This window comes from Heterocephalus glaber, unplaced genomic scaffold (assembly GCF_053883595.1).
Source record: "Heterocephalus glaber isolate CG9 unplaced genomic scaffold, H.glaber_assembly_v1.0 deba00000071, whole genome shotgun sequence".
Taxonomy (NCBI): domain Eukaryota; kingdom Metazoa; phylum Chordata; class Mammalia; order Rodentia; family Bathyergidae; genus Heterocephalus; species Heterocephalus glaber.
Window position 1 is genome coordinate 17133212 of NW_028258137.1, and position 27028 is coordinate 17160239.

Here is a 27028-nt window from a genome sequence, read left to right on the forward strand (position 1 = left end):
AAGATCCTATTTCAAACTAAAAAATTTTAAAGGGCTGTGGATATAACTCAGTGTGATGGTCCAAGGCTCAAATTCCTAGTATCCCCCTCCTCCCCAAAAAGAGTACTGTATGTGAATTAAATCTCAATAAAGCTGTTTCAAAAAGAATTACATGAAATCTGAAATCAGCAAAAATATTTTGGTGTTCTTTCTTCCATAGATCATTATTTGAATAAATATATACACATAGTGTTTTTATTGTTGACTTTTTTTTTTGGAGATGGGGGTCTTGCTATGTTGCCCAGGCTGGGCTCAAATTCTTGTCCTCCAGCCAAGGCCTCCCAAGTAGCTGGGATTATAAGCATGTGTCATCTTGCTTAGCAATTTTAAGTCTTTCTTTGGTAGGATGAGAGAGGCTTATTCTCCCATTTGGCTTGGCTTTTACATTAGATAGTTCAAAAAGACCCAGTGATAATGTTTACAAATTTAATAGGAATATTATTTAGGGTAATTGAAACAGAAAAAATTTCTTCAAAAATTAATTCAGTTAAAAGAAGGAAAAGAATTAATTTGAAAAAACCCAAACAGTAATACAAGAATATAGAGAAGTAATCTGAAGCTATGGTATAAATTATAAAGCTTGGAAAACAGCTTTAGACTAAAGGCAATGGAAACAATATTTTCATGCATTTACATACTAACAGGATGACTACTATGTGCCAGGTAGGGTTACTTGGTGATACAAATGTAATCAGCAGTGTCTGTCTAGACAGAGACGACAAATTAGCCAATGATTACAAGACAGCATGAGTTAATACTGTATGTTCTGTGCATAATGATGGCACAGACAGAAGGGAATAAAAAAGGGAATGGAACGAGGGTGAGGCTTCCTAAAGATGGACAAATGAGCTGAACTGCCAAAAGCACTAATATTCTTCAACTGAGAGCTGCTCCAGGGACTGTTTGTACAACTACTCAGAGTGGAAAGATTTCATAGGCTGTCTTAGAACTACCAAAGACACCTACCTCCCATTTATACTGTAAGGCAGATTCTCCAGAAATAACTGCTCCCAAGGATACAAACATTTTCAAAGCTGGTTTCCAAAAATGTTTCAATTAATTTTCTTAGCGATAGTGTGCAGGTGTGACTGTTTCACTATATTTAGCCAGTACTGGAAATTCCCATTTTAAAAATACCTATTTATGGTTTTTACCCATTGATCTACTGGATATTTTTCTTAAAATCTTTGGGAGTTCTTTATATAATAAAGGAATTAACTGTTTGCTCATCCTGTAAACAAAGAAACAGGGCTGCTGAGATATAACTCACATACCATAACGTTTACCATTTTAATGTGTATAATTCAGGGGCTTTTAGGATATTCATAAAGATGTGCAACCATCAGCACTATTTAATTCCAGAACATTTTCCTCACTCCAAAAAGAAACTCCAACCCATGAATCACTTTCTTTTTAGTGACATGAGTAATTTTCCTTTTTTCACCAGAACCCCTAGCCCTAGGCAACCACAAATCTATTTTCTCTTTCAATAAATTTATGCTTGTCCTTTTTGTACACCTTTTTAAAATTATACTTTCCATTTTAATTGAGTTAAAGTTTTGTTTTGTGAGTGTGTGGTACTGAGGATTGAACTTAGGAACACTTCTTTTGGAGCAGGGCAGTACTGGGGATTGAACACAGGGACAATTCTGCCACCGAGTTACATTTCCAGTCTTTTTTTTTCTTGGTACCAGGGATTGAACTCGGGACCTTGCGTTTGCCAGGCAGGCATGGTGCCACTGAGCTACATCCTGGTCTGTCAGCCCTTTATTTTTAATTTTTAACTTGTTTTATTTTCTTTATTTTGGTACTAGGATTGAATTTAGGGTCTTCACACTGTCTTCTTGGTCTCCTCCCTGCACTGCTTTTCTAAGACAGGGTTTTGCTAAATTCCCCAGGCTGGGCTTGAATTTGTAATCCTTCTGTCCCAGCCTCCAAGAATGCTGGGGTTATAGGTTCATACCACTACTCCTGGTTCTTCTTTTCTAAGACAGAATCTGGTTAAATTGCTTAGGCTAGCCTGAAACTTTTTTTCTTTTTGGTACCGGGGATCAAACTCAGGACCTTGGGCTTGCAGAGCAGGCAGCACAAACACTGAGCTAAATCCCTAGCCCTAGCCTGAAACTTTTTTTTTTTTTTTTTTTTTTGGTACTGGGGATTGAACTCAGGACCTTGTGCTTGCAAGGCAGGTGACAGAACCACTGAGCTAAATCCCTGGCCCTAGCCTGAAACTTTTGATCCTCCTGCCTCAGTCTTCAGAGTTTCTGGGATTATAGATATGAGTCATCGTGCACATCCATAAAGTTGTGTTTTTTTGTTTTTTGTTTTTTACAGAAATGAGCTTAAAATTTTTAGGGGATCAAAACTATTAATCTTTCCTTTTTGGTTTCTCCATCTAGAGACTAAATATTGTCTGGGCTGGGGATTTAGCTCAGTGGTTCCACCGCCTGCTTCGCAAGCCCAAAGTCCTGAGTTCGATCCCTGGTACCAAAACAAAAGAGACTAAATATTGTCTCTCTGTGCTGCATTCTCCAAATTTCTTCCCCCCTCCCCAATTTCTTCTTTTTGGTTCATTAATTCTCTCTTCAGCTATTTCTGCTGCACAAGTCATACACTGAGTTTTTTAACTTTGGATTTTTTATTAGTACATATTTGTCATACATATTGATCACATTCATCATAGGGAATTTCTACATAATATATCTTGATTCTTTTTTTCTTCATTCCCCTCCCCTCCCTTCAACCCTTTTTTTCTCCCCATTTACAAAAGCTTTGTTTCCATTTTTTTTCTTCCTATTCTTTTTTCCCTTCTCTCTTCCCCCTCCCTCTTCCCTTGTTCCACATACTGAATTTTTAGTTTCAGTTATTCTATTTTTTATGTCTCATGTGACTTTTCAATTTTGTTAAGACCATTTTTTGTTTCTTATTCCCTGAAGACATTTTCAAGCTTATTTGTATTTCTTTAAATACAGTAATAAGCATGTACATTTCATAATTTGTGTGACAATTCTAATATCTGAAGTCCACTAAGACCTTGTTTCATATGTTATTATGTGACTATATACTCATTACTAGGTTTAAATAATTATTACAGAAGAGGGAGGAAATGTGAAGTTATTGCTTACTTGTTAAAGAGTTTTGTTTATGATAATGAAAAACTTTAAAAAATGGTGGTATTTCGATCCCCGGTACCAAAAAATAAAAAATAAAATGGTGGTGATTTCTTAGTGTTGGAGGGTTTTCTATTCAACTCCCACGTCCAGTTGGGCCTGGACTTTCATTTCTGCACCTTGCCTTTCAAGGCCTTGAACCTGCAACTTAAGGTCAAGCAAACACCTCAGGATAAATGAGGGTTCTTATGCCAAGTTATTTCTTAGAGTCCTGGTTTTCCTTTAAGATGCTGGCTTGGTAATTCCCGGCTTTCTCATTTGCTCATGATTGCTTCTACGGTATTTTAAATACATTACTCTGTATGATAGTTGTTTTCAGTTGACCTGTCTTGTCTTTACTGCAAATGTAAGACAGAAATCTATTTTCTTCTAGATTTTGTATAGTCTGAATTGAAGATTAAAGGTTTTAATTCTCCTAATATATATGGTGCACCCCAAGGCTTTTTTGCTATAAATGATAGCATATCAGATTTTCCATATATAAATTCTGTCATTCTAAACAAGTATCTTCACTCTTGTGTCCATCTATTTTTTCACTTAGCTTAATTTGAATTGAATTTCTTCTCACTTTTCACATACAACACTTGACCCACTGACCTAACTGATCCTCTCAGCAACCTAATAAGTGTTATATGTAGCAGCCCTAACACATGCTGGCCAGAGAGCAAGCCCACTGTGCCACTGCAGAGCCAGTTAACAGTGGAACAGGGTTGCTCTAGGAGCTGTCATTTTCCTTGTCAGTCCCCTGTCACGAACAGCATCTGGACAGACACATGCTGCATGAAATGTGGCGGCTGATTTAACCACTTGGATGCTGAACTGTAAGACAGGAAATAATGGATATGTTCAATTCTATCTAATTAGTATGCTCTGACTTAATAACTTTGCAAACTGAATCACTTTACAGACTAAATATAGAAAAGTTATTATTATGGTCTGGTTTCTAAGCAACCATTTCATTAAGAAAAGCGCCACTTGGGAAAAACATCTGTTTGTCAGTAAGGTTTCTGCTGTCCTCATATAATTTCGTGGTGAAAAAGCCATGGTCACTCTGTGCTTTAGTAATCCCTAGTTGTGAAAAGGTCAACAGGGGGGACTACAACAAAGGGAGCCATCTGTTTCAATCTGTACTAGTCCCTGAACCTTGTTATCATGAAATAATTCTGTTTCCCTAAACAGCCATATAATTTAAAAAACATTTTCTTCTGATTATAAAAGCAATGCACGTTCATAGAAAATGTGAAAAACCTTAAGTGAAAAGGCACAAAGAAGAAAATGAAATCACCTGAGTTTTTGATGCCTTGTTAGATTTCATTTGAAAATAAATTCTACTGCTTAAAAAAAAAATTGAAAACTATTGGCCTAAAATAACTCTATATGGTTTTACCTTTTTCATCTGTAATTACAATGTTTCTCATAATGGTTAAGGGCTGTGTATTGGACAACTGAGTTCAGAGATTTGTACAGACATCCAAACATTCTCATTGCATTTCATGAAAGTAGGCTCAAAGAAAGACCAGAGTTTTCTCTGTCAGTGGTGAGGAGGTTATTTGGGTGTGTGTGACATGACATGTGACATGTGAGAAAATGTCCTCTCTAGGGCAGGTAATGGCCTAAAGGAGTGATTTGTCAAATCCTTTTTTTTTTTTTAAAGCAGCAGAACCTTGTTTTTACATGAAATCCTGAGAGGGCTCAGTGAAAGAGAAAAGCAGAGCCAGCTGGTTAGAGTGGGGCTGCATGGTTCTCTGAGCCTGCTCAGTCCACCCTTCCCTCGCTGATCTTGAGGGGTCTGGAGAACACAGGTGTTTATGCAGCCTTGCTGTCCAAGGCCGACTGGCTGTGCTGCTCTCCCTGCAGTCTGCGATACTCTTCTCTCCCCCTTCACCAAGTGAACTCCCCAGCTTCTAGCTGATGGGTCACTTTGGGTCGCTCCTTCCTTGTCTTCTCCGTCAGGTGAAATCTCCCTGAAACAAGCTCTGCAGCACTCTGTGCCTTCTCTCCAAAGGAGCTGTCAGGGCTACATTTTATATTTATTTATGTGATTATTAGATTAATATTTGCCTCTTCCAACTGTAAATTCCACGAAGGCAGGGCATGCCAATCTTTCTCAGCAGTGCACCTACCTCAAACATAATACTGCTCAATAAATATTTGTTAAATGAATGCATACACATTTTAAGCTATTAAGGAAAAAATGATCAAAAAATATTTTAGCTAGCTGTGGTGGCACATCCCTGTAATCTCAGCACTGGGGAGGCTGAGACAGAAGGATCACTGTGAGTTCAAGGCATGCTATCTTGAAAAACTAACAATAATAATAATGATACTGATGTACAACTTTTTTTTCTGGCTCAGCTATGTAACCAAATAGGATCCAAAGAAGAATTTGACAATTTCTTCTCTGTTATAGAGACTTACTTTACCTTTCTGTGTTAGTCTCTGAAAGCACTGTGTCAGCCTTAAAAAAACACAGGCAAAGGTGATACACTTTCCATCCCTATCTAAAGTCAGATTATTAATAAGGAAAAACAAAAGTTGGATACAAAAAGTCTTCTCAGGATTGGTGATAGGGCAGGAGGGGGTGGCTTAGTGATAGAGAACTTACCTAGTATACACTAGGTTCTGGGATCAAACCCTAGCACTGCCAATAAATAAATAAGAAAGAAAAGAAAAGAAAGAGGGAGAGAGGGAAGGAGGGGAAAGGGAAGGGTTGGAAAGAAAGGAAGGAAGGAAAGAAGAGAGCAAACCCCAGCAATCATGCCCTGGCAGGTGGATGGAGAGATGACCTAATTAGGTCTCTGGTAGCTCAATGTCTGCCATCCTTTCCCTAAGGCTTGGTTTGTTCCCAACCTACCTACCTCCTCAGGGACTGCAGATACCACAAGGTTAGAAAACAAAAGGAAGTGTCAAAGTCTAATGCAAAAATCTAAAAACAAGTTGCCAAACTGAACAGACACCATTTAAGTGTACTTTTCCACCACTGCCCAAGATCTGACATGACTAGAGAGGAAGAAACTGATGCTTAAGTTAAAAATGTTAAACTTATGATTCAGCAACAAAAGGAACTATGTCAGGGTTAATAAAAAATATAATTGGGCTTATTAAGTACGTGAGCAACTTCAGTGGATCATCTTAATCATACCTGGTGAGATTAGGAATTTTAATTTGTATTTGAAATAAAGAGTAATGTAAGATACTTGCTCCTAAGTGTGGGGGAAAAAAGGAAGAACAAGGCACCTCTCCAGCTATTACCTCAGTGTAGCTCCAGTGAATTGGATGGGTCCCTGAGAGTGAGAGAACAGGGTGCTCTACTTCAAGAGGTCAGTTTTACTTATGTACTCTCTCACTATTCAGTCTCCCTTCATGCGCCTACACATTGTAATTTTACTAAAGAAAGGTAGCTCTAGGGCAAAATTTAAATAGCTGTTCTGCAGGGAAGGTACTTCCTGACTCTTAAATAGCTTATAAAGTAGACATTTAAGCAACTGACTCTTTACCCCAAGGTATCTCACAATTGCCTGCTTGGTAAGAGAATCTTGCCTTTGTGACAGCTGGTCTATGTGAATAGGAGGTAAAGGGTCTGAAATAAGCCCTGGAAACCATGACATTAATAAGTATATAATTGCTTAGCTGAAAATGTCAAGATCTACTGGTTCCATGGCTTCATTTTCCTGTCTGCAAGAGCAGAGGCCATGGTGATTTGAGAAAAGAGACAATGGAATGGAGAAAAGAGAAAAATGCAGAGCTGTTTATGGGCTTTGGTTTTGGAGTAGAAGCTAGACTCCATCACTTATTGGTAGGCCAAGTAACAACCTCTGGGTCTTGATTTCTTTGTTTGAATAAATATGGAGATAAAAATACTGATTCTCATAAGGTTGTACTGAGGAGTAAATGAAGTAATGTAAGTTATATCAGATATATGGGTAGTACTTAAATCATGAGCGGAAAAAAAGAAAATAAGTCATAACCATCAACAAGCATAATACTTTCAAATCCAAGAAGGCTGTCACCAAGCCATGACTGAGGGGCTGCCAACTCTCAGGCTCCTGGAAGCCCACACAGAATGTCCAGCCGCCTTAACCGCCGCATCCTGACAGCTTCTGGCCCTCACCACCTTTGTGTCACTTTGCTCCACTGACAACTTGAACTGCTGACCTTTCTTTAACCTTGTCCCAGTCTTGGACATTGTCATGTCTTGTTTTTGCTTCAGCATCAACCTCTCACTGCATCTCCACATGTCCAAATCCTGCCCATCCATCCTTCATACTCACAGCAACTCCATGAAAACTACGGTTCCGAATTTTTGTCTATTTTTTTAATAGTAATATAATTCAGTTACTGTGAGTATATTTACAAGGTTATGTAATGATCACTATTATCTAATTCCAAAATGTTTGTCTTCTCAAAAAGAAACCTCCTATCTGTTAGCGGGCACCATTCCCTTGCCCATCCTCTAGCAACCACTACTCTACTTTTTTTTTTTCCTGAGTCACAGTCTTCCTACATAGCCTAGGCTGACCTTGAGCTCTTGATCCTCCTGCCTCAGCCTCCTGAGTGTCGGAATTACAGGTGTGTGCCACCACACCCAGCTCTACTTTTGATCTCTATAGATTTGGCTATTCTGGACATTTCATATGAATAGAAAGCATACAATGTGTAGCCTTTTGTGCCTTTTTTCTTTCACTTACCACATTTTCAAAGTTCATCCATATTGTAATCTGAATCAGTAGTACCATCCTTTTCATCACCAAATAATATTCCATTACACAAATGTATCAGATTTGATTTAGACATTCATCCAGGTAATATTTTGGTTTTTCCTACTTTGGGGCTATTATAATAATAATGACATATAATCTTTTGTATGGACATATGTTCTCATTGTTCCTGAAGTAGAATATAAATGAAATTGGTCATATGATAACTACATTTACCCTTTCAACAATTGTCAGTCTGTTTTCCAAAGCAAATGCAAAATATTACATTGTTTTTTCTTTTTTGGTTTTTTTAAGACAGGGTTTTGCTACATAGTTTGGGCTGGCCTTGAACTCACTATGTGGCCCAGGCTGGGCTTGAACTCATGATGACCCTCCTACCTCAGCTTCCCAAGTGCTAAAGTTACAGGTGTGTGCCACTACACCCAGCTCCAATTTTACATTTCTACCAGTAATGTATGAAGGTTCTGATTTTTTCCACAGCCTTATAATTTGTATTAGTATTTTAAAATAAGTTTTTATTTTATTTATTTATTTATTTATTTATTTATTTATTTATTTATTGGTACCAGGGATCGAACTCGGGACCTTGCGCTTTTGAGGCAGGCTGCAGAACCACTGAGTTAAATCCCCGGCCCTAAAATAAGTTTTTAAAATATCATTGATTAGCACCAGAGCTACAACAAATCTCAAAAGCTCTATACAGAAAGCTACTTATTTCCCTAACCCATGATCTCAGTGTTATGGTTTGAATGTATTCCCCAAAGGTGGAAACTCAATCATCAGAGCAACTTTGTTGAGAGGTGGGACTGTTAAGAGGTGACTTGATTATGAGGATTTTGCCCTTACAAATGGATTAATGCCTTTATCATGGGAGTGGGGGTGGTTTCCTAAAAAGGCTATGTTCAGCCTTCCCCTCTACCATTTCTCTGTGTCTTTGTCTCTCTCCTTCCCCCACCCCTCCCTTTGTCCCCCATCTTCCGCCTTGGCTTAATGCAGCAAGAAGGCCTTGGCCGGATGTGGGCCCCTCAGCCTTGACCTTGTCACCCTCCAGAACTATAAAAGAAAGAAGCCTTGTTCCTTTATAAATTTCCCAGGCTCACTTATTCTGATATAGCAGCATAAAACAGACTAACATACTTACTAAACTGCATAAATGCCAGAATTGATTACAGAAGCCTTTCCAGATCCTCTAAAACAATGCTGACACCTTCAGTGCTGAAATACTGATTGTCATCAGCAGGAAGAGCAGGCAGTGTGAGGTAGGAAGATGAGTTTCAAAGATACACACAGAGATTGCTTAAAAATTTATACTCTACGCATTGCCAAATGAGCAAAACAAAACAAAAATCAAGTAGGCATGAGATCAGCATATTACTAAGCTATAAAAAGAGCTGATTTGTAGTGAAACCATTTACCATAGACAGGCTTGGTTCCCCTATATTAAAACCACAAGGAAACAGTGCTTCCACTTGGGAATAGAACAATGTAGACATTGTCTTTCCCTCTGGCAAGAACATACTTTTCAGAGCCAGAGAGCCTTAGATTTCAATCCTGATGCTGAAACTATCTTTTTTTTTTTTTTTGGGTACCAGAGATGGAACTTGGGTCCTTGCGCTTGCGAGGCAGGCTGTGGAACCACTGCGCTAAATCCCCGGCCCTGCTGTCACTATCTTAACAATGTTACTTTGGACCAGGTGCTTCACCTCTTTGAGCCTCAGTTCCCTCATCCACAAAATTGGGATAATCATTCCTCACTGCAGGGTTGCTATGACTGGCATATAATAGACACTCAATAAGTGGTAACTTCTACATTACTTATTGCCACTTCTCTTATATGGCAATTATTTAGGGTAATCTTTTTTTTTTTGGTGGTAGTACCGGGGATCGAACTCAGAACCTTGTGCTTGTGAGGCAGGTGCCAGAACCACTGAGCTAAATCCCTGGCCCCTATTTAGGGTAATCTTATAAAATGAAAATAACTAACTGTGAAGTAGCCAGGGGATCTGCTTACAGATAAAACATACTAAACTGCTAAATACTCTGATATAAATCTGAATGTATCAATCTTTGACAAAGGAAACCACTGGACAGATATTCCAAAACTGAAGGTAGTATAAAACACAAGTGTTCTGAGCTTTGAAATGCAGCCTCTGACTTGGGAAAGGACCAGGAGGCATCACACTGGACCGTAGGGAGACAGGTGCAAGAGACTGGAAATCCTTGCAAGATGGCTTGGTCCCAGCTTCTGTGACTACTGGCAAGTTGATTCTTCATTTAAAAAATATTACAGTACCTACTCTTACTACTTTCCAACACTGCTGATAGAATCAAAGCATTCTAGTGGTGGCCCATGCCTGTAATCTCAGCACTCTTCAATGCTAAGGGAAGAGTGAGATCCTGTCTAAAAATAAGAATAAAAATGGGCTGAGCACATAGCTCAGTGTGAAGGCTCTACATTCAACCATCCCCCCCCCAATAAATAAACTTTTTTCTGGTACTGGGGATTGAACTCATGACCTTGCTCTTGTCAGACAGGTGCGGTGCCACTGAGCTAAATCCCTGGCCCCCCAAATAAACTGTAAAATGCTTCATCATCTACAAAACTTTGATTCTTTTTTTTTTTTTTTTGGTAGTAGTACAAAGTCACTAAATTGCTGGGCTCAAACTTCCAATCTGCCTACCTTAGGCTCCCAGAGTACTGGGATTATAGGCATGTGCCAACACACCCATCTCATTTTAATAAACAGTATAAATAACCATAATTCAGTTTCTGTTTTTATTTTCTAGTACTGGGGACTGAAACCAGGGTATCACCCATGCTAGGTAAACACTATCAATAAGTTACGTCCTCCCTTTTTTATTTTTTAAAGACAAGTTCTTGCTAATTTGCCCAGGTTGGCCTTGAACTTGATCACCCAGTCTCAGTCTCCTAAGTAGCTGGCATTATGCTAAGGATCTTTATTATTTAAAACAGCACAATAGGCTCAATTTCTACAATTATTTGAAAAGTACAGGCTGGGGATATAGGTGTAGTGCTTGTCTAGTATGAGCAAGGCTCTAGGTTCAATCCCCAGCACTGCAAAAAGAAAGAGACAGAAAGGCAGAAAGAGACAGGGAGAGAAGGAGGAGGAAGAGAGAAAAAAAGAAGGACGGAAAGAAAAAGAAAGAGCTGGGCATGGTGGCACATGCCTGTAATCTCACCACTTGGGAGGCTGAGGCAGGAGGATTGCCATGAGTTCAATGTCAGCCTGGGCCACATAGTGAGTTCAAGGTTAGCCTGAACTACATAGCAAGACCCTATCTCAAGAAAGAAAGAGAAAGAAAGAAAGAAAGAAAGAAAGAGAAAGAAAGAGAGAGAAAGAGAAAGAAAGAGAGAGAAGAGAAGAGAAGAGAAGAGAAGAGAAAGAAGAGAAGAGAAGAGAAGAGAAGAAGGTTCAAGAGAAGCAACTTATTACACTCTGGGAAAATAAGATTTGGAGGCCAAGAACAAGGTTTAAAGTACTTGCTGTGATCTTAGAAAAGGGGCTTAACCTATCCAAGGATTAGAACCTTTAGCTATAACATGGGAATGTCTCACATCATACAATACCTAAATACTCAAAATGGATCAGAGAACTACATGTAAAAGTGAAACCTTGGGCAGGGGATTTAGCTCAGTGGTTCTGTCACCTGTCTCGCAAGTGCAAGGTCCTGAGTTTGATCCCCAGTACCAAAAAAAAAAAAGAAAAAGGAAAAGTGAAACCTATAAAATTCTTGTAAGAAATCACAGAAACAAATCTTCATTATCTTAGTTTAGACAATAACTTAGAAATCACAGCAAGAGTGTAAGCAATGAAAGGGGAAATTGATAAATTATATTTAATCAAAAGTAATAATTTCTGTACTTCCAATGATATCAATATAGCACAGGATGGCAGAAAATATCTGCAAATCATATATATATATATATATATATATATATATATATATTTGAGACAAGGTCTCACTATGTGGTTCAGGCTGCCCTTGAACTCACTATGTAGCTCGAATTTGGGCAATCCTCCTGCCTCCACCTCCCATGTGCTGGGATTACAGGCATGTGCCACCGTGCCCAGCCTGCAAATCACAATTGATAAGTACTTATCTCCCAAATATTTATATAGGAACTACTGTAACTCAATAATTTTTTAAAAAATGAAAATTACCAAAGAATCTGAGTAGATATTTCTCTAAAGATTTACAAATGGACAATAAGCTCATAAAAAGACGTACAACATCATCAGTCATCAGAGAAATGCAAATTAAAATCACAATAAGCTAACAGTTCATACCTACTAGGATGGTCTAAAATAAAGACACACAGGGCCGGGGATTTAGTTCAGTGGTTCCGGTGCCTGCCTCACAAAGTGCAAGGTCCCAAGTTCAATCCCCAGTACCAAAAAAAAAAAAAAGACACACAATAACAAGTATTGGCAAGGATATAGAGAAACCTCTTACATTGTTGGTAGGAATATAAAATGGCATGCCCACTTTGGAAAATAGTTTGGCAGTTACTCAAAAAACTAAACATGGAGTTATTATATGATCTAGCAATTCTAGCTGTCAGGGATTGAGGACACTCCTAGGTATATAAGTGGGAGAATTGAAAATATGCACATAAAAACTTGCATACAAATGTTCATTGCATTATTCATAATAGTAAAATATAAAAGCCCAACTTCCCATCAATTGATGATGGATAAACAAAATGTTGCTAATCAATACAATAAAAAAAACCCAATAAAATACCTGGGTGAGGTGGTGCACACCTATAACCCCAACACTAGGGAGGCTGAGGCAGGAGGATCACAAGTTCAAGGCCAGCCTGGGTAACTTGGCAAATTAGCAAGCCTTTGTTTGAAAAAAAATGAATGAGTGAATAAATAAGTAAGTAAATAAATAAATAAAGGCTGGTGATATAGCTTAGTGGGAAGGTCCTGGGTTCCATCCCTAGTACCAACCCCCCCATTAAAAAAAGGAAATATTATTCAGTTATAAGAAGGAATGAAGTACTGGCCTACACTAAAACATGAATGAACCTCAAAAATATTATGCTAAAGTGAAAGGAGTCAGAGAGAAAAGACTATTTCTGATTGTACTGTACTATATTATTTCATTTACATGAATATGCAGAATAGGCAAATTCACTATTATGGTGGACATCTACAATGTCCCCCTGAAAAGCCTGATATATTTGGAGGGTGACTTGATCATGGGGGCACTATACTAATCAGTGGATTCATCCCCTGAGGAGCTCAGCAGCTACCTCTGCTGTTCGGAGCTGGGGCCTGCCTGAAGGTGGTCACTGGGGGTGTGACCTGGAGGGTGTATACTTGTGCCTGGCTCCTCCCTTCTGTCACTACTTCCTGGCTGCCAAGGACTGAGCCTCATTTCCTCCACCAGGCCTCTCTGCCATCATGTCCCTGCATATTTTAATTTGGTGAATTTTAGGGATGTAAAGCTCTCAAATAAGAAGCTCTGAAAAATGAGGATAATGTCTACTCCCAGAACAACTTTATGATTTTACTGAGATAGAATATATGTGAAACATTCAATTAATGCTCATTTGTTAATTAGGTGCTATGAAAATCAAGTCAAGACATAAACGGAATCTTCCCATTTCAAGGACGTAAATGGAGATGATAAACTTCACAGGCCTGCATTTTGAATTTCTGTGCCAGTTCCAATTAGATGATCCTTCAAGGGATAGAATTATTTTCAGTTAATGGTTTGCCAACTTACTTTATTTGAGGTAGAAATCTGAGAATAAGAGTTCAGTGGTGGGCAAGTTAAGACTTGTAACCTGCTGAGTTTGAAACTGTAAAAATAATGTCATCTTGGTTCTACAGTCCCCCATTGGCCTTTTGCTATCCCTCCCTCTTGGCTCTTTTGACAGAAATGAAGAGTCTTTTCTAAAAGGAAGAGGGTGGAAGAGTGAATGTAATTTGTCCAGGCATGCCAAGATAGCCAAATTCCCTTCACCGTTCGTAGTGGCATACTTTCACCTCCTCTGCTTGGCTCAGGGCATAGCTGTTTTTTCTGTTTTTGGTTTTTAGGGGGCTTGGTAGTTTTATCCAAAGATCCTTTGGGGCTAAGGTGTTGCTCAGTGGTAGAGTACCTGCTTAGCATGTGTAAGGCCCTGGGTTCAATCCCCAGCTCTCGCCCACAAAACAATAACAAAACCAAAGATCCTTTTGGCACAAGACGATCACCTGGATCCCTGAAATGCATTTGCTGCTTTCAAAATGTCCTTTAATTGAAAGTGACTGACAGAACACATGAACAAGATCCACAGTATGATTTTTAAAATCTGACTATAATACTTTATTGAAAAACATCACTTATCATATTCATTACTGAACAACTATTTCAGAACTTAGATGTGAAAAATGTCCTAAAACCTACAATATAGTATTGGACTATGAAAAACATAGTTTTTACTTTGGGAAAGGGAAGGAATTCTACATTTTATCTTTTATACTTGTCATCTAAATTGACAACGAGCATGTATTACTTGTGTAAAAATGATTAAAAACAACAAAGAAAGAAATATACAAGGAGTATAAACAGGAGAGGCACTTAATTTAAATCAGTAGGCTTAAGATCAATCATCTATCTGTAAATTGGATGGTAGCTAGAATTTGGCAACTTTGTACCTAATTCTCTCCTGAAGAAGTGCCTTGTGAGTACCTGGAAGAAGCTTCTAGGACAACGCAACCAGCATGGAGTTGCCTGATTAAATAAGATACAGACAGATGTACACAGTCTTTCATAAAACTCAAACTTACTCCATTGGGTAAGACTGCTGATAGATAATACATACATCAGAAATTCCTAAATCAGACACAATAATACTTGCTGAATGAATGTATTTACTTAATTTCCCTTTGCTCTCTACCTACATTGCAGACAGAATTGATAAGAAATTATAAAAAGACATCCAAATTATCAACAAATTAAGCAAAAAGTACTCTGGAATTCTCACACAGAGCCATTTAAGCAGCCTAGAAAAGGAAAGCTTTAAACAGACACACAAATATTCTCCAAAACTAAACACCACTCAAAGGACAACCAAGCACCCCTTGTCTGGAGGACTTGTCTGACTGGAGTCCAGAATGGCTTTGTTGCTAGGGTGATTTAGGCTGGGGCAAAGTACATTGGCAACACAGGTGGGAAAATTCAGCTCTTTCCTTTCTTAATGGGAAATTCACCTAAGGCCTTGGCTTTTAAGTGCATATTACAAACACCAAAAACATCAATTAGTTCAATCTTGTCCACCTTGGGGAACTGAGAACAGAAATTATACCTCCCCCTCCTGTGTTCTTCATCATCAAATTAGGTACTGATTAGCACGCCAATTAAAATTGCTCAAAACAAACACAATACCAACAGTTGCAATTTTTACAGCAGACCTTAAAGGCTAAAGAGCTCAATGGGTTAATCAGCTAAGAAACTTATTATTTCTGGCATCAATGTTACCATATTAGAATGACCTGCCACCACTTTCTAAAAACCCAATCCTAAAAAAAAAATCAATGAAAAACATCTCCTTAACAGTACTACAGTTTCTTGGAGAAAGTACTGGATGACTTGTTTTCTGAGACTTAATAATTAGAGGCAATTTAGATCTTGCTTCATTGATTTATCTGATTTTCACGAATATCATTCCTGGTCATGTAGCTTCATGTGGCCTCCTGAGTGCTGCTGAGCCCCTAGGGCTCTTGGACCTCTCCAGTACAGGTTATTATCTCTACTCTTTAGGCTTCCACTTTCACCTGGTATTCTTTTCCTCCTTTGGGTGATCATTTCTTCTCCTTTGAAGCATTCTCTTTTTGCCTTTCAGTCTAGTCACAGCTCATGGTTAATCTAAAATGGTTTATACGTAGTAGGTGTACAGTAGGTGTTGAATAAATTAAGAATACCAGGCTCAAGCCCAGGCTCAAGTCTCCTTTGCATTCTCTCTTAAACTTTAAATATGAAGTTTGGCCAGGGATGGTGGCACATGCCTGTAGTCCCAGTACTTAGGGGGCTGAGGCATGAAGATTGCCACAAGTTGGAAGCCAGCCTGGGCTACATAGTGACTTCAAGGCCAGCCTGAAGTACATGGAAAGACCCTGTCTCAAAAAAACCTGAAAATCAAAAATAAATAAATAAGTAAGAAGTCTCTATAGAGCAAATCCAGATTACACGCAGAAATAACTAGCCAGTAGGAACATGGTCGTTCCTCTGTGCTCACTGTGAGCCTTGGTTTTGGAAGGCAAACATTAGTGTGAAGAACTGCATTACTGGCATCAATTCTGCACCTCTCCCTGCATCTGTGCCCTATGCTGTGACTTGGTAGTTCATCCCACTCTGGGCATAGAACTTATTTCTCCACTTTTTTTTTGGTACCAGGGATTGAACTCGGGTCCTTGCGCTTGCGCAGCAGGCGGCGAAACCACTGAGCTAAATCCCCGGCCCTATTTCTCCACTTTTGATTTTTAGGTTGGGCCACATGACTTGCTCTGGCCAAAAGAATAAGGCTGAAGTGACAGGGTGCCTGCTCCAAGCTTAGGCCTGAAGAGGCCTCTTATGTGTATGTTTTCTCTCTGATATTTCTGCTGTCACCATGAGAACATGCCCTGGCAGATCTCTAGTCCAGGGACAACCAGAAATTAATGCACAGAGATGCTGAAGCTGGTCTCAGATCTACAGGGAGAAGTGAAGCTGCCCAGCCAGGCCCAGGCCAGATCTGCTGAGCCTGAACTGCAGATACATGAATGATAATGAATGAGTGATCATTTTAAGTGTTGAGGTAGTTTGTTAAGCAGCAATAACTGATAGAACAAGCCTAATCAAGATTTAGATCTGAGAAGTCACACAGGTCCCCACATTATTATCCCGCAATCTAACAGAAGTAATGATAATGATGACAACACTAACTAAAATAATAGCAGCTAACATACACTGAACACTATGTGCTAAGCACTTTCCAGGCATTAACTCATTTAACTTAGTAATATTAGCTCCCCTGTGTAAACTCTTTATGAAAGAATAGTTTCAGATTATAGAATTAATGAGAAGATAGAGAGTTCCCATATACTTCACACCTATTTGCCTCTATTATTATTGTTTTAATGAGATGGGGTCTTGTCATGTTGCACAGGATGGTCTCAAATTCCTAAGTGGGAGCTTTCTTCCTGCCTTAGCCTCCTGAATAGTGGGGATTATTAACATAAACTACAAGTATGATACAAGTATATTTGTCAGCTGGGCATGAGGGCACATGCCTTTGATCCCAGCACTCTGGGAGGCTGAGGCAATAGAATCAAAAGTTTGAGCCCAGCCAGGGATTTAGCTCAGTGTTTCCGCCGCCTGCCTTGCAAGGTCCTGAGTTTGATCCCTGGTACCAAAAAACCCCACAGAAAACCCACCCAAAACAAACAAACAAACAAACAAGAAGTTTGAGCCCAACCTGGGCAACTCAGTGACTTAGGAAGTCTCTGTCTCAAAAAAGAAAAAATATATTAAAAGTAAAAAGAGGCCTGGGGATGCAGCTCAGGATGAAAGCCTTGCGTTCATTCCCCAATACTACACACACACACAATGATATATTTGTCAAAAATAATTAACTAATATAATATTAATATTTTATTATCAGATAAAGCCTATAACTTACTCAAATTTCTTTAGTTTTTCCTGGAGATATCACTCTGATTCTAGGACACCATCTACCACATTACAGTTAATTGTCTTATTTTCTTAGGTACTGATGATCTTAGCTCTCTCCTTTCTTACTGAGTTTTATTTGGTAGTAGTTTTATTCTATCATTTGTATACCATATAATTCACCCATCTGAAGTGTGCATCTCAATGATTCCTTGCATACTCCTAGAGATATATGACCATCACCCAAAAACTTTTAGAATGTTTTCATTACCCTAAAAAGAAATCCTATATCCTTTGGCTAACATTCCCAACCATATTCCTGCTCCTCCAGGCCTAGGCAACCACTCATGTACTTTCTGAATTCTATAAATTGTCTATTCTATCCATTTCATATAAATAATTCATAGAATATGTTGTCCTTTGTAACCAGCTTCTCTCATTCAACATTTTTTTTTTTTTTTTGGTACCGGGGATCAAACTCAGGACCTTGCACTTATGAGGCAGGTGGCGGAACCACTGAGCTAAATCCCCAGCCCCTCAACATGTTTAAAAGTTTATCCATGTTGTACTAAGTATGAGTACTATAATTTTTACAGCTAAAAAAATAAAAATCCCTTGTGTGTATATACCTCCTGTTTATTTACTCATTAACTGATGGACATTTAGGTCCTCTTTTTGACTACTGTGCTTAATGCTGCTATGAACACTCACATATAGTTTTTATGGAGACCTGTTTTCATTTCTCTTGGGTATATACCTAGGAATGGAAATGTTGCATCAATTCTAAGTTTCTATTTTTAAGGAACTGCCAGACTATTTTCCAAAGTAACTGCACCATTTTACATTCTCATTTAGTCCAATTTTAACCGTAAGAGATTGCAGCCCAGGTGCCTCTCTCTTGATGGCCGGCACTCTATTTCTTCGAGTGTGTACTTTAAATCCTGTCTTTCCAAACCTCTTTATGCCTCTTAAAAAAAGAAAGAAAGAAACTGCAGCCGAGAGGGATTAAGTCATTTCCCAAAGCAGACAGCTGAGAAACAGGGGGATGGGGAGGTGCACCCAGGTGAGCTGTGTCCAGAGCCAGGCTTACAACACTGACAGCACCAAGGAAACTGAATGGATTTAATCTCGCCATGTCTGCTTCTCCTCCTTTTGGGGAGGATGACTAATTCTCTATACGCTCTCCAGAATTAGAAGAAATAGGACTTATCCTACAGAATGCTTTGTTTAGTTTATTTATTTTATTTATATATTTTTTGTGGTACTGGGGCTGATCTCAGGGTCTTCACACTAAGCCACATCAGTCCTTTCTGATTTTTTATTTTGAGACAAGGTCCACAAGTTGCCCCAGCTGGGCTTGAACTTGGGATCTTTCTGCCTCAGCCTCCCAGAATAATGAGTTTATAGTGGTGTGCCACCATGCTTGCTTTAATCTACAAACTTTTAAGTAAATATAAATAAAAATCTTATAATTATGAGACACTGAAACTCTATAGGGACTCTTTGGAAATCCTCCAGCAATATTACTTAGAATGTCCTAATGACAAGACAGGAAATGGACTAAATGTGACATTAGAGATTTTGTACAAATAAACATAATATAATCTTTGATCCATAGTCTCAAAGTCCTTTAACCAGAACAAACTTACCCTGAATTGCAGACAGATATACAAAAGTGTCTTCATGTTCCAAGTTCTCCAAGAATATCTAGAACCACAAAGTACAGTGACATGATTCACAAAGAGCAAGAAAGACTTGAGACTCCTTATCTGTAGTCTCAAGAAAGTAAATGCTTTTCTTATTTCTCTTAGCTAGAAATTGGTCTTAGAATCTTGTGAGGAAAATCATATAACATGCATAAAGTCTCATTTTTATAACATCTAAAAAAGGGAGGGGCTGGTAGTGGTAGCACATCTTGAGTTTGAGACCACTGGGCTACAAAGCAAATTCCCGGCCACCCTGAGCTACATGGGGAGACTTTGTCTCAAAAAAGCAAAAGGGTGCAGGGGGCTGGTACTTCAAGAAGATCACATTCTCATAGATGACATGACAGACCACAGGCTGTGCCTGCAAGAGGCCAGGCGTGGGGTTCTGAACACTTGCTACAGTGTGATCCTTTTTTCTTGTGGTCACAAAACATATAGAAATGCAAGCGAGACTGAGATGATATTACTACAACAACTTTGAATCCATTCTACTTTATTGTTAAAAATCTGGGAAATTGGGGGTATAGTTCAGTAGTAGAGTGCTCACCTAGCATGTGCAACACCCTGAATTTGATCCCCAGCATTACAAAAATGAAAAAAAACTGGCAAAATTTTGAACTTTAATTGGCACTGGAACAAATTACTGTTAATACATCCCCCAATTTAAGAGTTCATCAGGTGTGTCAACTGCAGTGACTATAGCTTACTTAACAGATACGACAGTGACATGTTAGGTTTGGGCCCTAACATGCAAGTCAGGGAAAGATAATGGCCACGTGCCAGTGTTCCTCTTGCTAGATATCCAGGACTAATTGGGGTGTCTGCCCTCCATATAGTGCCATGTCCTTTGCCAGCACACTTACCACCTAAATAGGTGTATCAAGGAATATTTTAAATGATTACTCAAAGAAGGTAATATTCCAATGACAGCAAATCGTTGGCATATTTCTGTGCTTTAGCTTTATCATTTATAAAACAGGGACAATATTGCAGTTGTGAGGATTAGAGAAAATATTTGCAAGATATATGGTCTGTGATATTTAGCACAAAATAAAGAAAAGCCAGGTATGGTGATATATGCCTATAATTCCATCACTTGGGAGGCTGAGGCAGAAGGATTACTGAATTTGAGGCCAGCCAGGGCTATAGAGAAGTTCAAGGCCAGCCTGGACTACATGAGACCCTGTCTCAAAAAACCAAAAAGTAAGAAAGAGGGAAGAGTATATGGCTTGGCTCAATAAACAGCAGCTCTTATTTATACAATTGGTTTCAATACTTTAATAATTAAAATGTTTTCAATGAGAATTATAAGTCTTAGTCTAATAGCTACAGCATATAGAAGAGATCATCACTGTCATCACAAAGCCTAGAAAGTTTAAGTGAACTATCTAAGAAACTGCTCTGGGATTTGATCTAGACAGGAGTATCTAGACCCTTTATTTTTCATCTCTAACCCATACTAAGGTCAGGACAATTTCCACAACAGGGAAAAGATTCCCAACTAAGCATATCTATTCCGCCATATAAATCTAGAACTGAAAGAACAGTTTTTTTCACTGTGATGGATGGAGGAGAATGGAAGAGTCCCAGCCCTGTCCAATGTTCCTCTAAAAGGGGCCCAGAAAGGCAAGTGGCTTACTTAGGCTGATACCTTCCCATCTCGGGACTCTGTTCATACTGTTCCACATTCTCCCCCATTTACTGAGACTTTACCCATTTGTCAAGCCAGGGTAAGCTCTACCTACCCCAGAAGATTTCAACTCTCTCTTTTTCCTGACTGTCCATAGCATGTCTTGCATGTAAAAGTTGTGGAACTCTGTTCATATTCAACTGAGTAGTCTTACACGGTCATTTAAGTTTTCCTGTGTATAAATCTTGCTTCCTCAGAACAATCAGAAGTTCCTGAAGAATACCTAGGAGAATGCTTGATATACAGTCAATGCTCCAGAAATACTCAAGTTGAATGCATGCTCCTGGACAGCATTGTGCCAATGTATCTTAGCAGCATGTTCTACTTACCTTGAGGAGTTTTTCTTGTCTCTCAAGGGCTTTTGCTTCTCTCTGCTCTATCCATCGGGAAAGAGTGCGCAGGGCAGCAGCTCGCAATGGAATCTGAGGATCATAAGCTGATAAAAGAACTTCTTGGAGCTGTTCTGTGGTTATGCTTCCAGATTTCTGGTTCGTAGTAATGCTGGGCTCACTGACCCCCTTAGGAATGAATGGAGCAACAGACTCTTGGCCTGTTTGGGGGGATTTCTCACGGCTTTGTTGTTGTTCAAGATGGCTCTGAGCTACCTGTGTGTCATGATGGCTTTGTTGCTCCTCTTCTGTTTTCCCTTCTGGACTTTTTTTATTCAGTGTACTTTGGGCAGCCACACTGACAGCCTGTGTGGCAAAGGCTCCATGGGTAGAGATGGTGATTTGGAGATCAAGAGCAAGTTCTTGGATAACAGCGTCAGGGTACGTGTTAGAGACTTTCTCCAATAGAGGCAGCAACTGCTTCATGATTGCAAAATCACTTGACTTCAACTACAAAATGGAAAAAAAAATGTCAAGCTCAAATAAATGTGGTAAATGTTAATATAAACTGAGCTCAGGAAATAAACTCTGGCTATAAGGGTCACATCTTGTTCATGGTATAATCAGCCTATTGCCTGGATCAAATACTCAATAACTATTTGTTGAATAATCACAGCTAACATTTAACAAGCACTTGCCATGTACAGATACTTTTCTGAATTAAAGCATATACACATTCATAGCCCCATGAGACAGTTACTATTGGTTTCCATATTTTAAACAGGGGGACCCTAAGGCACAGAATAGTTAAGTCACATACCCAAAATCACAAACTGCAAGATGGTAAGATATCAACTCAAAAACAAGCTCTAACTAGTCATGGTGGTAGATATTACCACCCAGCTACTCTGAAGGTGGAGTCAGTTGGATTACATGTTTGAGGTCAGATTGGGCAATTTAACAAGGCTCTGTTGCAAAATAAACTAAATAAGAGCTTGGGATGTAGCTTAGTAGTAGAGCACTTGCCTAACATGAGTGAGGCCCTGGGTTCAATCTCTAGTACCATTTAAAAAAGCCAGAGAAAAGCAAACAAACAAACAAACAAAAAAGCCAGAGGACCAGGGATTTAGCTCAGTGGCACTGAGCCTGCCTCATAAGTGCAAAGTCCTGAGTTCGATCTCCGGTACCAGAAAAGAAAAAAAAACAGGCAGGCTCTAGAACCTACATTCTCACTCAATACCCTACATGGTCTCACTGAAATGAATAAAGATGCGTGATCTAAAGTCACAAATCAATATATGAGGGCACTCTAGATTTGGGAGGGATTGAGGTAATGATTGGACAATTTCTCCTAGGAGGCAGGAGTGAAAATTATACAGAATTTTCTTTTCTCTTTACAAGCTTTGTTCAATGATGCCATGCACCTAACAAAGAAAGGTGCATGTGCAATCAATGGAAAGTAAGAATCTGTGATAATCCTTTTCCATTTGAAAATATTGTAAGAGGGCCGGGGATTTAGCTCAATGGTTCTGGCGCCTGCCTCACAAGCGCAAGGTCCCAAGTTTGATCCCCGGTACCAAAAGAAAAAAATAAGCTATTGGTTTGGGCTGGGGATTTAGCTCAGTGGTTTCACCGCCTGCTGCACAAGTGCAAAGACCCGAGTTTGATCCCTGGTACCAAACAAAAAAAACAAAAACGAAAATACTGTAAGAATCATGAGGTTTCTTGCCATGGAACTTTGAAAATGTTAGGAGTCATAAATTCATTTTGAAATAAGGCAGAATATTTACTGATCATTCACTCCTCTCATCCTCACGCATCTTCATAGAATCTATAGAAAGTTCACATTTTATACTGTAAGTCCATAGAATTGTTACTGTTCACTTTCTGCACCGTTGTCCTCCTGAGCAGATGAAAACTTGAAGTATATGTCAGGTTTGTACCTATGGATGGTACTATTCATTCTCCTCAGAGTTTTTTACAGAATTAGAAACTAAAACAAAATCTACATAAGGTAGAATTTCTAGCTCCACAATATGTTAGTTTATCTCTGTAATTATTCTGATATTTCCAAATCTTAAGGGGAGAAAAGAGTATGCATGTCTAGAGTAAAGGTATATGTTATCTAAGAAAAGAACCATTTTTTGGCTGGGGATTTAGCTCAATGGTTCCACCGCCTGCCTCGCAAGAGCAAGGACCCAAGTTCGATCCCCAGTACCAAAAAAAAAAAAAAGAATTATTTTTTTCTGGAACTTCTGTGCAACAGGTTACTTTAGAATAACTTTGCTATCGCTTCTCAGCCTTTTGGCTAAGATCAAGTGTAGAATAATTTTGCTAGTGTTGTCCTTGTGCTAAAGGTCATTCAGTGCCTCTGTACCGACCTTTGCTTTTTTTTCTTAAGCATTTGAAGTGGGACTATCTACTTATTATCTACAGTCCATATGACCTCTTTCTCATTACTATTATATACAATGATTTCTTCTAACAAAAAGAAAAAGATAAAAAAATCAGTGAAACAAAATAAAGAGCCCAGAAATAGACCTACATACATATAGTGAACTGATCTTTGCAAAAGGAGAACAGACAATGCAGTGAAAAAAGGGTCTTTTCAACAAATGATGCTGGGACAACTGAGTATCTATATATAAAAAATGCATCTAGACACAGACTTTACACCTTTTGTAAACATTAATTCTAAATGGATCATAAACCTAAATGTAAAATGCAAAACTGTAAAATTCCTACAAGATAACATAGTGGTACATCTACATGACCTTGGCTATTGGTGACAACTTTTTTTTTCCAGTACTGGGGATTGAATCCAGGGCTTTCACACATCCCCAGTCCACCCCTCCCCCCCCCCTTTTTTTGTACCAGGGATTGAACTTGGGACCTTGCGCTTACAAAGCAGGCAGCAGAACCACTGAGCTAAATCTCCCCCCACCTTTTTTTTGGTACCAGGGATCAAACTCAGGACCCTGAGTTTGCAAGGCAGGCGGCAGAACCACTGAGCCAAACCCCCGGCCCTACCCGCCCCCTCCCCCTTTTTGAGAGAGGGTCTCACTAAGTTGCCCAGGCTGGGCTCAAACTTGCAGTCCTCCTGCCTCAGCCTCCCAGAGTGCTAGGATTACAGGCATGTGCCACCACATTCAGAAATTTTTAAAATATAACAAAAAAGACATAATCTGTGAAAGAAATAATTGATAAACTAGACTTTATTAAAATTAAAAGCTACAGCTTTGCAAAAGATACTATCAAAATATGAGAAATAAGCCACAGCCTGGGAGAAAATATTTACAAAAGACCTATTCACATAAAAGGACAGTTAATAAAAAATACAGTGAACATACAGAGCAACAGAAAATTCACTGTAGCAGACAGATTGGCAGTTTGGTTTTTTTTTTTTTTTTTTAATAAAACTAAACATGTTCTTACAATCTAGTAATCTAGTAATCTTGCTCCTTGGTATTAGCCCAAATAAACTGAAAACTTTCATCAATACAAAAACCCCCACATGGATGTTTATAGCAGCTCTAGGCATAATTGGCAAGATTTGTTTCATAAGATGAATGGATAAACAACAAAACAACAGAATACTACTCATCAGTTAAAAAAATCTATCAAACCATGAAAATACACAGAAGCTTAAATGAATATACTGAGTGCAATAATCCAATGTGAAAAGACTGCATGTTATATAATTCCAACTACATGACATTTTAGAAAAGGTAAAACTATAGAGGAAATAAGATCTGTGGTTTACAGGTGCTAGAGGGAAGGGAGGGATATAGTGGCAGAGAACTGAGGAATTTTAGAACAGTAAAACTATTTTGAATGATACTAAAGTGGTGGCTATATGACATTACAGAATTGTCAAACTCCAGAATTGGGCTAGGATGTAGCACCATGGTGGAGTGTTTGCCTTGCATGTGTGAGGCCCTGGGTTTAATGCCTAAGACTGGAAAAAACGAAAAGTAACAACAACAGCAAAATTTTTCTCCCTGTTTTCAAACTTACTAGTTACTCTGGCATTCATTTTATTCAACTGGTCAAAATTGCTAACCACCAGGTAGGTAGGTGGATTTTGAATCAAACAGTTTATAAGGAAATTAAAGTTATACACTTTCAGCTTTGTAAGCCCACAGAAACCCCATTATGAGAATAATCAGGGAAATCTAAGACTACATGTGCCAACTATTTCTTCATAAATACTTGAAAAAAATTTTGAGGTATAAAGTAATATTCACTTAACTGGTAGAGGAAAAAACTGAATTACTAAGTAGTTATTTTTCCAGGCTCTCCAAGGGCCACTATCAAAATTGAGGACTGACCATGACATCCTCATTTCTACTCCTGTCACTATTTTTTAACATGGATTTCAAATTGAGATCTCAGAACTCTGTAAAAAGCCTCAAGGATGGAAGGAGTAACCCACAAGTGACAGATTCCTTTATCGACCACCTTTCTTCTGAAGTTTCTGGAATGCTTCCAGAATGAAATGAGAGCTGCGTCAGCCTACATCTAAGATTTTTTCAGGTGTGTCAGGACCGAACCAGTTAGATGGTGAGTTGTTTTGAATTCCAGCAAGTTCCCAAATTTGTTTTAAAACTGAGGGTAAGACTGGCAGGGCAGAGACTGAGGGGGGAGTGTGGAAGACAGCACACTCTCCAAGAAAAGTATATCAGAACTGCATGACAGCTAGAGGAAGGCATGCGTATACTAAAAAGCCCCACAAGGCTTGAAAAAATATATGTATCTGTGTAAATATTTTATTAAAGTTAAATTTACCAGTGTTGCAGAAAAATAAATCTCTAAGGGATTTCAGTCCATTAAAACAAAACATAAAACAAACAGCACTTTGGCCAGGGATGTAGCTCAGGGGCGCCATGCCTGCCTGGCAAGCGCAAGGTCCTGAGTTCAATCCCCAGTACAAAATAAAACAAAACAAAATAAAACAAAAAAACAGGGCTGCAGATTTAGCTCAGTGGCACAAGCAAAAGGTCCTGAGTTTGATCTCTGGTACCAAAAAACCAAAACAAAACAAAAACAAAAAACAGCACTTTGCAGCCTATGCTGCTTTAACCTACCTGCCCCTTAACAGCACTGGGAGAAAAATACCCATCCCTCATTAAAAACAAAACCCTCTGCTGCTCCTTTTTCAATTTCTACCACCTACCACTCCAGGAAGCACCCAAAGAACAGGATAACAACCCAGTTGGTTGTTTTTTCTAGCCTATTGGTTTGTTAAGGCTCACACAAAGGATGATCCTTGGGAATATTTGCGTCTACTACAGTCAGGAAATGGATCCTCAATTTCAGGGCCAGATTTCTAGAAGTTACAAAACATCCTCAAGGTTCCTCCAGGGCAAGGGGCTCCTTGAAAGATGCAGAGGGAGGTTCTAAGCAAAAATACAGAACATCAAAAACAGAGCATCTATGAAGTCTAACCTATCAGGCAAAAATAAGTAGCAGCAGGTACCAATCTATGGGAGGACGTATTGAAAAGATGCATATCTCTCCCTTTAACCACAACACTAATGGAGGGGAAGAGATCCAAGGGAGTATTTGACTTCAGATGTCTTGCGAAAAATTTGCACATTTTCCACCAAGCCTTGTCTTGGTTGAGACTCTCATCTTTTTTTTTTTTTTTTTTGGTACCAGGGATCGACCTTGTGCTTTCAAGGCAGGCACCAGAACCACTGAGCTAAAT

At 38.9% G+C, this 27028-nt stretch overlaps 1 protein-coding gene and 1 non-coding gene across 5 annotated transcripts in view; both read right to left on the bottom strand.

Annotated features, from left to right (window-relative positions):
• Positions 1-27028, bottom strand: part of Tango6 (transport and golgi organization 6 homolog) — a 216388-nt gene that overhangs the window by 104192 nt on the left and 85168 nt on the right. For all 4 annotated transcript variants that reach the window (XM_004843232.4, XM_087212952.1, XM_021256790.2 and 1 more), the window contains exons 13-14: positions 21319-21828; positions 19243-19300 (exon numbers count right to left, since the gene is read on the bottom strand). In XM_004843232.4, the coding sequence (XP_004843289.3) occupies positions 19243-19300; positions 21319-21828 (568 nt within the window). The remainder of the gene's footprint in view (positions 1-19242; positions 19301-21318; positions 21829-27028) is intronic.
• On the bottom strand, positions 5563-5680 carry LOC147830629 (small nucleolar RNA SNORA26). The gene has a single exon (XR_015449689.1). It is a non-coding gene; the product is annotated as a small nucleolar RNA SNORA26 (small nucleolar RNA).